The 14,000-nt window shown below is 40.6% G+C and overlaps 1 protein-coding gene across 5 annotated transcripts in view; it reads right to left on the reverse strand.

The window, feature by feature from the left end:
* The window catches only part of LOC137517700 (A-kinase anchor protein 7-like), a 75,313-nt gene that overhangs the window by 11,289 nt on the left and 50,024 nt on the right, over window positions 1–14,000 (reverse strand). For all 5 annotated transcript variants that reach the window (XM_068234716.1, XM_068234713.1, XM_068234717.1 and 2 more), the window contains one exon: window positions 13,274–13,386. In XM_068234716.1, coding sequence (XP_068090817.1) covers window positions 13,274–13,386 — 113 coding nt within the window. The remainder of the gene's footprint in view (window positions 1–13,273; window positions 13,387–14,000) is intronic.

The raw sequence follows: 14,000 nt of genomic DNA on the forward strand, positions 1-14,000 counted from the left end.
GGAGTGATTATCTAACATTCTCACTGTGAAAACTTATCATTACCTGTTAATGAAGCAAGTTTCTAGTGAATGAACACTTCAAATACTGATCTAAGCATGGTGATAAGTTTTAACTTGCCTCATTATCATTAGCATGATCTTAGTGAATTGTGACCATAGTCTGTCTTGATATTCGTATTGCTTTACACTGTTAAAGCAGAAGTAAAATCCAGCATTTCTTCTTTGCTCTAAAAAAATGTTTACAACATATTATATACTACCACTATTTTTTTTACTAGAACAGCATTCAATTAGTTAAACATAGGGTTTGAAGGTTCAGTGCAGAGAAATCTGGATGCATTGGAAGTGGAGATGATGTTATCTTGTGTTTACTTAATTGTATCAAGTGAGGAATGTGACAAATTCTCTGACTGTGCAGAAGCAGCTGGAGACGGAGAGACACTGAAAGCATGTCTACCTTCAATACAACATGAATAAAACCAGTTATGAATAAAAACCAAAGGCAGCTCTCAAAGCAAAAAACTGTACTTTTGGGAACTTGTAATTTCTAAATGAATAAAAATACTTATGCACAAATGCAAATATTATAACCGTATGGCATACAAAAAGTAGGAAAACCTGTTTTTATTGATTATGTCAGGGTTTTATACAGTTTTAAAATACACTTATTGACATATGTGGATTCTTTGGCTATGGTATACTAGATGTGAATCTTAAGGTCCACATTATAACAGAACATCCCCCAATCCAAAATAGGTCCTTTTGATGCTCATTGCTATGTGGTCACCTTGGTGAAGATTTAATTGTTGACATTTAGTGGCAGGAAAGTGTGATGGTTAAGTGCTCTGCCTCTGACATAGGAGACCTGGGTTCAAATCTCAGCTCTTCCTATTCAGTAAGCCTCTTCAGTAAAGAGTTCTTGGGCAACACTCCACAACACTGCTACTGCCTAATGAGTGAGCGCTAGTGGCTGCCTTGCAAGTGCTTTGAGTGCTATATAAATACTGGAAAAGTGATAAATACTGGATTACTAGCTGATGGCCCGGCGTTGCCCGGGTATGTATTTGGCTGGTGTTAGCTCTGCCTACTTTTTCTTACCCTAACACACAATTACTCAATGACCTAGTTTGTGAGCTTTGCAGTCTTTGGCATCAATAATTTGCATTAAAATGAAACAAATATGATTGGCTGTGGCTCCACCCCATTTTCTGAATTTGAACCCCAGTCACCCCATCAACACTGTACCAGGTTTGAGGCTTGTGCCATTAACAATGCAAGAATGGCAGCAATGAAATATTCCCCTTGAAAAGAAACAGGTGAATTGTGATTGGCTTTTGTAGGCTCCACCAACTTTTCTGAATAATAATCACCCAGTGACAAACTGTGCAAAGTTTGAGAACTCTACCATTAACAGTGTAAGAATGGCTGCAGTTTACATTTACTCAGTGAAATTTGTATTTGTCTCCTCCCACTTTTTGGTTATGGGGATAAAAAGTATCCTATACTTTATTCCAGGTAATGTACTATGCATGTGCCAAATTCATTCAAATTAGTTCTGCCATTGTCGTGTGATTCAGTAACTAATATCCAAACTTTCACATTTATAATATTAGTAAGATGATTACTATTTCAACAATTGCTGGGATACATTTTTTTTTTACCACCTTATTACCCACTGGGAGCTACTACAGCCGCTGTTAACATGCAGCGCCCATTTTACCAAAGCGCCTCCAGTGCCTACATTTTCTACTTCAGTTTGAAATAGTTTACTGCCAGCCATTAATTCTACAGCAATGCCTCTTCCACCAGTTATACTTTTGAAATGTTTTATAAACTTCAGACCCACTACCATGTTAGGAAAATAACGAAATATTTAATGATCTATACAAAAAGATTCTACTTCAGTCTTAGCAGAAATTGACTTGATTCTTTTGAAAAAGCTATACCGCTGGCTGTCCACTAGGTGGCACCTTTCTCTACAGATCCAATTTCTTTTTTGACAATTTATTCTGTACCATAATTCAGCACTAGTAAATTTAAGTTAACTTTATGACATAGGAAGATTTTGCGTACTGTCCTGTTAAATGTGATTTTAAATAATTCAAGTGGTGCAATAAAATGTAGCACACACTAGTTTTGTGTATCATTGGTAAAATATTACTGTGTAATACAGCATCCCCTGCAGTATAAATAACATTAAATATTTTAGCAACTATGATCATAAGGGAGACAGAAATGCATGTATGTAAGCAGTTGTAGCCTTCTCGGTATTATGTACGTCCTAGCTAGCTAAGTCACCCTCTTCTCCATGATAGGTACTGAAACTGGACACTTGCTGTACACGTTTGTAAACTATGGGGCAACATGGTGGTGCAAAGGTTAACACCCTTGCCTTGCAGCACTGGTTCTTTATCTGCATGGAGTCTTTATGTCTCCTCCCCCCCTCCAACACACACACACCCCCTGTGTGGGTTTTCCTCAGGCACTCCGGTTTCCTCCCACATCCCAAAAAATAAGATTGGCTTCTCCCTAAATTGGCTCTGGACTATGATACATAAAATAAGTGATATGTACATAGACATATGACTATAGTAGGAATTAGACTGTGCACCCCTCTGATGGACTGTGAAAGGACAAGACAATGTACTCTGAACAGTGCTGGGCAAGATGTTGGCGCTATATAAATAATAATATTTTGATTAGCTGTAGTTTAATCTAGATTCATGATTACATAAACAGTGGTAAGGCAACTAAGACTTTGGCATCATTGAAGAACACATTTCTGGCTTTGTTTCACAAGGATTACTGATTTGACAGTATTTTGGATCATTTCCAATATAGGATGCAGTAATACCAATATCTGCAAATCAGAGTTCTGTATTATGGAAAATATACAGAATGTACCAGCCCTGCCAAGTCTATTAGCCATTAGCATGCACATTGGTGCACTATAGCACTTACATTTTCATCCTAAAATTCCATCACGCATACTAATGGCTGAGGGGAAACAGGTTTTTTTTTTGTTTGTTTGTTTGTAATAAAGCATTTTATTGAGATATATTAAAAATACAAAGACATCCACAAAAGAAGTCAACAGACATCAAGCACACAGATGCCATTACTTTGAGTGGAACTATGATGATGAAAGGAAATCAACAGAGCTTAAAGAGAAACTCCAACCAAGAATTGAACTTTATCCCAATCAGTAGCTGATACCCCCTTTTACATGAAAAATAGAATGATTTTCACAAACAGACCATCAGGGGGCGCTGTGTGACTAATTTTGTGCTGAAACCCCTCCTACAAGAGGCTCTGAATACCGCGGTACTCCTGGCAAACTGCCACAATGTAACAATGTTCAGAGACAGGAAATGGCTGTTTACAGCTGTCTAACAGCTAGAAACAGCTAAATAACCTGCCCACAATAAAAATGTCACCATGTAATAAATGTCAGAATGTGAATCTGGGAGAGGAAAGATTTTACAATGAGCAAACACTGACTAAATCATTTATACATAATTATTGTAAAAATGAAGCACTTTTTTTATTACATTATTTTCACTGGAGTTCCTCTTTAAAGTCACCATTGGGATCTAAACAAACACAGGTTCATGCAAATAGGTAAAATGCACACAGTGTGCTAAGTGTCTGACAACCTCACCCGCAGAATGGGCAAAGAAGAGAAGAATCCAGATACAGATAGGAAAACAGAGGAAGGGGTGCCTAGAAGGCCCCCACAGAACAGAAAAGTGTAGAAATGATCCAAATTAGTCCTACTCAAAAGGACCCAAAGTGATAGATAAGCTGCCAAACAACGGAAGTGTGTGGTGGAAAGTCCACTGTTCTTCAAGTAATGGACAGAAGCTACAAGACAGCAATAATCGAGCTGCAAAATAGAGATCTATTGTGCTAAGCAGAAAATTATCTTCTGTGTTTGCGTATCTCACCTGCACAATCTTCAGGTTTTAGTCGTGCTTCATATTGACGTTAAAAAAACAAAAGTTTGCTTTCTTAGAACAGAAAGAATTTGTGATAATTCAGGTTGGAGTGAGCTTGAGAGGTCTCCCAGTGCATCATTGCTGAATATATCCAAATTAACCATTGTTACCCTTAGAAGCTACCGCTGGAATGCAATGATGTGTCAGCTTGTTAATTTGTACAGAGACAGAATAATCCAACATGCATACAGACTGTTTCGGATTGTTTGATCCTCATCAGTGCATGACATGAATTAATTTGGCTCTATGGAGTAGGGCTTGTAACACCGAGAGGTACAGACTAACCAGCTAGCTCATGGTGAACCGGAACTCATTGGAGTGTGTGAGGGGCTACAATGGTCCTAAAAGCCCCCTTACTAAAATGCTAAAAAACAAAACAAAAGTTTGCTTTCTTAAAACAGAAAGAATTTCTGATAATTCAGGTTAGAGTGAGCTTGAGATGTCTCCCAGTGCATCACTGCTGAATATATGCAAATTAACCATTGTTACCCTTAGAAGCACACCTCCAGAACTGACTTTAAAGAACTAGTCATTTTTCTGCACGACAGTTTTGTGTTTTCATGCATTGACAATTTGCTTGGGCTCTTTGGGTATAACTGTTTAAAAGTACAGTATATATACTAAAAGGTAGATCTGCTAATGTAAGTATAGAAAACCAATATGAATTTTAGTAAATAAAGTGCACTAAAATATCCCCAATAATGACCACAGAGATAAAAAAAAATTAGACATTTAAGGAACACCCAGCCACGCCCTGTAGAAAATCGAGGGGCCAGTTTTTTTTTAGAACAAACTGTAGAGACCCCAGACAGTGTGATTATAACACCAGATCAATCTGAGAAACCGGGACAAATGGGGTTACACAGGGAGGAGGAGGGGAAAGGATCACACATCAGTGGTAAACAGAGAAAGCGATTCGATCAATATGTTGAAAGTGATAAATTTATCTGATGAAATCTTGAGTGACACTCAGATTGATCTACTAACAAAGGGTTTGTCGTTTGTACCATCCAAAAAGTTCTCGACCTTCGAATGGGCAAAAGATGTACACCTTTTCGCCAGGAAACTGACACTTATTAAAACACATAAAGCACAATCGTCAAAGGACAGAAGGATTGACCAGTTGGATAGGGCAGCACTTGATGCTCTTAATGAGTTGTTATTGGAGAATGCGGGGGAGAGGGAAATTACTCCTAAAAGCAGTTTGTACAATAAAAGCACATATTGTCCTACCTTTTCACAGTACACCCACATACAAACGTTTGTAAACATGGTAACCAGAGATCGACGTGAGCTGGGGGAAAAGGTTCATCAGAGAAATGAAATTGAACATAACAACCTGATAAAAGAGGAACAGGTTGCCCTTATGAGCCTAACCAAAAATAAAAATATTGTGATTAACCCATTCGCGTTCCGTCATTTTCACTTGAGAAATGTTCACCTCCCATTTATTAGCCTATAACTTTATCACTACTTATCACAATGAACTGATCTATATCTTGTTTTTTCCGCCACCAATTAGGCTTTCTTTGGGGGGTACATTTTGCTAAGAGCCACTTTACTGTAAATGCATTTTAACAGGAAGAATAAGTTTTCAGCCATTATAGTTTTAAAATAATGCCTCCATAATTAAAACTCACGTATTGTATTTTCACATATGTCCCGGTTATTACACCGTTAAAATTATGTCCCTATCACAATGTATGGCGACAATATTTTATTTCGAAATAAAGGTGCATTTTTTCCGTTTTGCATCCATCACGATTTATAAGTTTAAAATAAAAAAATATAGAAATATTTCATCTTTACATTGATATTTAAAAAGTTAGGTAAATATTTACATGTTTTGGGTTTTTTTTATTGTAATTTTTTTATTTATATTAAACATTTTATTTGGGTAGTTTTGGGAGGGTGGGAGGTAAACAATAGGTTTATAATGTAAATGTGTGTTGATTTTCCTTTTTTTTTTACTTTTAGTTGTAGTATTACTTTTTGGCCACAAGATGGCAGCCATGAGTTTGTTTACATGACGTCACTCTAAGCGTAACCCACGCTTAGAGCGACGCATGGGGGACGTTGCAGCCAGAAAAGGTGCAGCTTCCGAGAGAAGCTGTCGCTTTTTCAGCGGGGGAGAGGAATCAGTGATCGGGCACCATAGCCCGATTCACTGATTGCCTGGCTAATGAAGCGCGGGCCGGGAGCGCGCGTGCACGCGTGTGATCGGCCGCGGGAGCGCGAATGGTTCCTGGACGTAGTTTCTACGTCCAGGAACCAAAATAGGTTAAACCCGCCGATAAAGGGGGAAACATTGTTGTGATGGATACAAACAAATATGTGATGATGTGTAAAAACATTTTGGATGTAGGTAATTAATATAGGCTGCTGAGATCCTATCCAATAAATGCCCACAGGGAAGAACTGGAGATATTGTTAAAAGAGGGACTGTCCATAGGTGCCTTAGACAAAGATGACCACAAAATGCTTAAAAACTATTAAACATCTGATTATATCGGTCTTTTATGCGCTGCCCAAAATTCATAAAAACCAAACAGATTCCCCCAGGAGGCCTATTGTATCTTGGAGAGGTAACCTGACAAATCTTCTCAGCCAATATGTTGATTCGTTTCTGAAACCTTTTGTGGAAATCCTACTGTAACGATCTGTGTCAGCAAAAGGCAGAATTCTGATTATTAGGTGATCTGCAGTATCACCAAAAATGCAGATATATACCTGATTATAAGATGATCTGCAGAATCACCTATAATGCTGGTATATCAGAAGCTGCCGTGACAACAAATACAAAAGGTGTAACAGGTGTAACGTGCTTGGTGCAACAGTAATACAGATAAGTTTAGCAGGACCTCACCAGAGGAGCTGGTAGGTACTATCTGTAATGAACTTCACCAGTGACAATGGCTCACTGGTGAATATGAAGCAGAACCTCACCAGAGGAGCTGGTGAGAACTAACAGCAAAGAACCTCACCAGCGACAAGGGCTCACTGGTGAGTAGAAAGGTCAGACAAATCGGTTTAGCAACAGACAGAAAGATACAGTAGAAAATCGGCAGGCAAAAGGATAGAGATGTAATATGCAGAGTTAGCAACAGAATCAGAAGAGCTAAAGTACTAAATCGTAAGGCGAGAGCAAAGTCAGAAGAGAGCCAGAGTCATACACAGATAATCAAGCAATATATAAATCAATAACAGTAATAAATCCTAGTCTTGTGTGAAATCCCCGGTTTCCTCCCGGATCAAAGCACACCGGATCTATCTAAGTGTCTGAGTGCTAACACGTAGCATTCGCAACAACAGACAACTAGCGAGTCAAAGCTGCTTAAGAAGCGGAGGAGAGCCCTCGGCCACGCCCCAGCTCATCAGCCAATCGGAGACGCCGAGAGTCTCCGCTGACGTCAGCCGGCTGGTCAGCTGACGTGCCTCCTTCCCGCATAAAGGTCTCGTCTATGCGCGCGCGCGACAAAGCTTCTCTGTGAGCCACTGATAGTCCCCTCCTCGGCGTGCTAGACGCCGGAGGGACGGGAGACATGCCTGACAGGGAAACCGAAGCAGCTGCAGAGGCATCCTGACTGCCTGCAGCTGCTTCTCCAGGGATTGTTACACCTACCTTCATACTTGCAGGACACTAAAGATGTTAAATGTGAGACTACATATTTGGCGAGCCTGGATGTAGAGTCGCTCTACAGAAATATCCGACACGATCTCGGCATCCAGGCGGTCGAATACTTTCTCCGGTCACGGGGCACTCACTTGGCAGCACATTCAAACTTCCTGGTGAAAGCCTTATAATTCATTCTGACACACAATACGTTCATATTTGGAGATAGGTGCTACCACCAGCTCAGGGGCAGTGCGATGGGGACATTGTGTGCCCCTTCATACACAAATCTGTTCCTGGGCTGGTGGGAGGACACCAGGGTGTACGTTGATGATCTCACATTTTTTACAGCGCACATCATCTTTTGGGGAAGATTCATAGACGATATTTTTATTTTGTGAGAGGGCCCCAAAGAATTGTTTACAGACTTTGTCGAAATTTTAAACAACAACGATATCGGCATGCATTTCACATATGAGATCAATTTACACACAATCACGTTTTTAGACAAGAGTGCAAGCGAATGCTTGAATACAAAAATATTTCGTAAAAGTACCGCAACTAATTCACTTTTACACTGGAATAGTGCGCACTCCAAGTCATTGAAAACTGTGATCCCAGTCGGGCAGTACCTTAGAGCCAGAAGGACCTGCTCCACTGAGGAATTGTTTGAAGAAGAAAGCATCCTATTGAGTAAGAGATTCATTTAAAGGGGCTTCCCCAAACATGCCATCGACAAAGCATACAGCAGGGCCAAAAATACCAAACGCACTGAAACCCTGGTGTCTAAAAATAGACCTCAAACTATTGAAAAACAAACGGTCAGATTGATAGGGACATTTTCCAGTCAATCCCACCAGATCTTCAAAATACTAGAAAGATATTCGCCGATCTTGCATCAGGACAAAGATTTGACTAAATTTCGAATGACCAAACCATCAGTAACTTACAGACGCAGTAAAAATCTTGGGACATGTTGGTGCATAGCACATACACAGCCAAAAAAAGAGGGGACAACTCACCTCACGTGAGTACCCCCAAAACCCAACGGGTCATTCAAATGTGGCCATTGTAAGGCCTGTAGCCACATGCTCACAGTAAAAAAACTTTATCTCTAAAGCTACAAGCAGAAGCTTTACCATAAGATCATTCTTCAATTGTAACACCAAGGGGACTAGTGTATGTAGCGGGGTGTAATTGTGAATTGCTTTATGTGGGGAAAACCACAAGAGCCCTGAAGGATAGGGTCCGGGAACACATGGGAGATATCAAACACAAAAGAGACATCCGTATATCAAAACACTTGAACTTGCAACATGTCGAGAACCCATTTGCTATCTCATTCTGGGGCCTACAACAGTGGAAATGCGGAGCCCGGAGAGGAGATTTAGAGAAAAAATGATTGCAGTTAGAAGCAGCATGGATTTTTCGATTGGATACTCTGGCCCCCAAAGGGTTGAATGAAGACTTTCTTGTTAAATGCTTTCTAAAATAGTTACTGCAATTTATCCGGTTTTCGTTATAAATTTTCTTTATACACTAACAGTTTGTACCTTTCTCTTGTACCAATATCTGTAGCACACACTGCCTCAAATATTTAGTATGCCTCTACTTCCTTTCCCGCCTTCCCCCCCCCCCCCACTGCCCTCCTCCCTCCCCCCTCCTCTGCCCATGCCACCCCCTTTCTGACATTATGCACCTGTGACCCCTTCCCCCCCCTCCCTCCCCTGTATATATTCTCCTTTACTGGTATTAGCTAACACCAATGGAATTGCCTGATCACCATTGCAGTTGTTGCAAATGACAAGGGTCTAATATGACAGACATGCGTGCAATCTTATTTTTGATTGCCCAATTGCCCTGGATCAAGCGGGCTGTTCATACATCTTATCTATGCAACAGCGCACATCTGATGTGATCTATGTGAATATGTTGCGCCACTCAGTAGGCGCAGATTAGGTGTTTTAACATTGACAGCCAGGTTGCCATGGTAGTGCCCCATCATCTAGGACGAGTAACGCACTGCGCTCCCGTCCACAGCCATTCAATGGTCGCTAAGGACGCATAGAAACTAGGAGGATATGACATCACAGGACGTGAAATCAGCGGCTAGAACGAGGTTTGGAGAGCGGTGGCTGGATGGATCAGCTCCGCTCTCATATACTGAGGATTGGGCAATGCTGAGGGAAGACCATGGGGACAGATAGCAATCCCATTACAGGTAATATGAATATGCCATAAGTGAGGGGTGGGCCTGGAGGGCTGGGTGGGGCGCTAATGGTTATTTAAACCCAGCCAGTCGGCAATTCAAGTAGCTCTGACTAGGGCTATTGCTGGGGGAAACTTTGACACTCGGTGTGGGGATAACTGTGTCTATTATTTTGTGCACTATTTTCTCCTGACGAGGCCCTGTAAAAGGGTGAAACAATTGTTGAGAGCACTGTATATATTGTCACTTATGTACCCACCATATATCCTATACCCCAGTTACCTTCTGTGAAGGGTTGTTACCTATATCTTTGACCCCTATGGGGTCTCTTTAAATGTGGCTTCCTTTGATACAGACCTGTGTGCAATACGCTAATACCCTGACACCAGGGGAACTTGCACTTAGTGAATAGCCGCAGTATGTGATTTTTACAGATATGATATACTTCTAGAGGCAACAGTACTGTTATATAGGTCCTATGTGGTGATACTAGGGATGAGATAGCTACACTCCATTGTATGAATGGACAAGTGGGGGGGGATCAGCAAAGACCCTCACCCCCAAGTACACAAGTTACCACAGACCATTCGGACAGTAACTTGGTCCTCATTATTTGAGATAGCCAATCTCCCACGTATATTTGTGAAAATAAACATTATGTTGTATGTGGGATAGGTCCATTAGTGACCAATTCTGGTACTTTTGGTTGAGCCCTGTGGGCAATGTGTAAATTGATACATTTAAGGAACACCAAAGGGGATTTAAAACAAAAGAAGCTTACGCAGCAAGTAGAGGTGGATAATTACAGCAGAGCGCTCTCACTCACCTAAATCACTATGATCTATTCCTCACTCACACTACAGCACCCATACATTTACTGCATCTCATTTCCATTTTCAACAACTCACTATATTATGGGTATAATGGAGCTAGTGCTCCGGTTTAACACATGGCAGTCTGGGAGCACTATAATTGAGGAATCCATAGTGTTTATGCAACTTCAGAGATTCATCCATATGGCTGATTTTATTAAGTTTTTTTTATTGCACGGAACCATTATGATCAAGTAGCTTCTTTACAGCCGATTTAAGGCAGAAAGTTTGTGATTTTACTGATGCTATGGCTACCACATTTATTTTTTAAAGGTTTGAACATAGAAGAAAAGACTAGTCAAAGTAAATCTCTATGGGCCGAGAAGATTTGGAGAGGAAAGCAAATACAGTAAGACCCCTGAGGAAGCTGGAAGCTGCCAAAACTGTCAGGTGCTTCGCTCTGCTCTCTTTGCATGGGGCGCAATGCTGCCCCAGCCTCTACCTACAGCAGCATCACGGACCTGTAAAAGGGCTTTCCATTGAGCAATGCATGCCGGCCGGTCACGCTGCTTGGGTCCGTGATCTCACTTGCCCGTACATTACTGCATCACACTGGTGTGATTCTACCAGGCCTCTATCGGCTGACGCAAGCCACTAACAACATTGACAATCAACTGGTTTACCACTGTGAAGTCCACAAGTTTGGATTCCTCTGGGTGAGATCGTTTTTTTTCTTCCAAGCCGTGAGTGTTGGATCTTGGCTTACTTACCAAGTCTCCGCTTTGCCTGCTTTCTATTCAGCATCTGCAACTGCTGCTAATTTTTGTATAATTTTTCTGCAACTAATTTTTGTACATTGATGTGGAACTGCTGCTTGCTAATCACTGTCATTGTTGGATCTCAATAGTGTGAACTGTGCTGAAGATGCTTTGGTGGCATTGATGTGGAACTCTTGTGGTCTGCTGGAAAGCACTAGTTGACTCTAGTAGCCCAAGTTACAGTGTTCTAATCAATCCCTGTGATGCAGCTGCTGTTTGAATGCTATGTGATGCTGAGCCTGTTGTGAACGAGGTTGTGTCGGGGTGGCCATCCCATGTGTTTTTAGGTGTATTTTTATTTATAGATTTCAAAAAATGTTGATACTTTTTGGGAAATTAATGGGTTCAGTGATTGTTCATGTCTAATATTTGGTATTCATTATCAGGACATTTATCACTCACAAACTTATGACCACTTTCAGAACCTTAAAACTACAGTAAGACATGTTATACTTAAAGGATTATGTAGGGATTAAATATCTAGGTAAGGCCATTGTTACACAGGCGATTCTTCTTCACTAACAACCAGGCTCACCAATGTAGAATTGCCTAAGTAAATTTCCATTAGAAAACTATAGTATAGTGCCACTCATTAACAACAGAGTGGTTTACTGATCTAGCACTAGCTCGACACTTTCAGCTACTAGGCAAAGTCCAGTGAATTGCCCTGTTGCTAGTGATATTATCGAATTCCACTTTCATTATGAAGATGCCTTAAAAAAAACAGACTGGGACTGCACAAGTCTGGAGTTCAAAAGCCAAAAATACATCGATATTCTCTGGACCTGATGATCTTTGTGAAGATTGCTTCTTGGGCTGGTTCACAATAAACACACTTTTCTAAGTGCCAGTGATTTGTAAAGTGCTTGATAATATAATTCTATGTGTGATTTTTTTTTTAAATCTCATCGCTCAAGTAAGAACACACACAACATTAGCAAGCACTTGTTAAAGTGCTTAGAAAGTGCTGGTAGTGTAAACCAGCCTTTACTGGAGAAAATTGTTTTCTTGGCCATTGTCTGTTTCCTAGTTAAGACATTATAATAATAATTTGTATACATAATATTTAATATTTGTATAGTGCTTTTTTCCTGCCGGACCCAAAGCACTTGAGAGCTGCAGTCACTAAGGGCGTGCTCAGTAGACCACCCTGCAGTTTTAGGGATTCTTGCCCTAAGACTCTTTACTGAATAGCTACTGGCTTACTGAACAGAAAGAGCCAACAACCTTGGTCTCCTGAGTCAGAGGTCGGAGCCCTTAATGGAAATATCAGCAATTTTAACCTAGGCAACCACTACTTACCCGGGGTTTCCTCCAGCCCCTTGTAGCCGACATGTCCCTCATTGCAGCTTCACCACCAGCCCAGGGGTCCCCGCGGGTGCAGAGGCCGACCTTGCGAGGTTGTCCTCTACTGCACCTGCGCAAGTGCCGATGTCAATCACTCGCATGTGGGCTGAAGTGTTCTGCGCAGGCGGAGGATGCCATATTTATTTCATTGTAAATAATACCAGTTACCTAGCAGCCCTGTTGATCTTCTGGCATAAGTAGTGTCTGAGTCAAAACCCTGGAACAAGCATATGGCTAATCCAGTAAAACCAGAGTCAGCTGAGTCAGAGTACCTCATCTGCTGCATGCTTGCTCAGGGTCTATGGCTAAAAGTATTAGAGACACAGGATGAGGAAGACTGCCAGGCAACTGGTATTGATTACAATGAAATACATTTGGCAGACTTCATATCCCTCTCACCTCGGGTTTCCTTTAACCAGTACACTGTCCAGCCAATCTAATGAATATATTATCTTTACACAAAAATAATGTATTACCTTTCTCCGAAGAAATGGTGCCTTTGTGAGCTTTAGAAAAGTGAGGTGTGGATTAAAATCTTTGTTTCCACTAAGGTCTACACCATTTTCTGTGAAGCACTGGGTCACGGCTTCTGTTAACAAAATATGGTAGAGTTTAAAGTATGAAGTACAAAATAGGCATTTTATATACAAGAGTTAAATCATGGAAAATAAACCTTGCTCCTTTAAAGAAATAACAGAATGTGTAGGTGGGTTCTTTATGTGCTGTCAACATTCATGCCCAAATACTTATCTACTAAAGTGAGGACTTTTAAAAACCATAAACAAAGGGTTGGGTGAAAGCGGTGAGGACAATAAGACAAAGCATCAAGAAAATAAAACTCAAAGTATGATGTTTAGTGATGGTCATGTCTAGGAAAACTCCTGTAAAAAAATGCAATTTGTTTGGTTAGCTGATATTTTTGCAAAGCTCTGATTTGCTGTGAGCACATCCTGCTTAAGAACGGGATCATGAATAGCAAATCAGAGACTTGCATATCTGTGATGGGGAGGCTGTTTGTAAAACAGTTGAACAAACTTTTCTGTGTGTAAGTTGAGTTAGTTATTCTCTTGAAAATATTTTGCTACCGATCTTTGCATAGCTAATTAAACCAGTTACTTGAACCCTAAAAACTGCTTGTTTCATCAAATTTCACTAGTAGCATTTAACAAAGTTAAATGTTGCAATCTTGTGAGCAGGGATACC

Source organism: Hyperolius riggenbachi, chromosome 5, assembly GCF_040937935.1.
Source record: "Hyperolius riggenbachi isolate aHypRig1 chromosome 5, aHypRig1.pri, whole genome shotgun sequence".
Taxonomy (NCBI): domain Eukaryota; kingdom Metazoa; phylum Chordata; class Amphibia; order Anura; family Hyperoliidae; genus Hyperolius; species Hyperolius riggenbachi.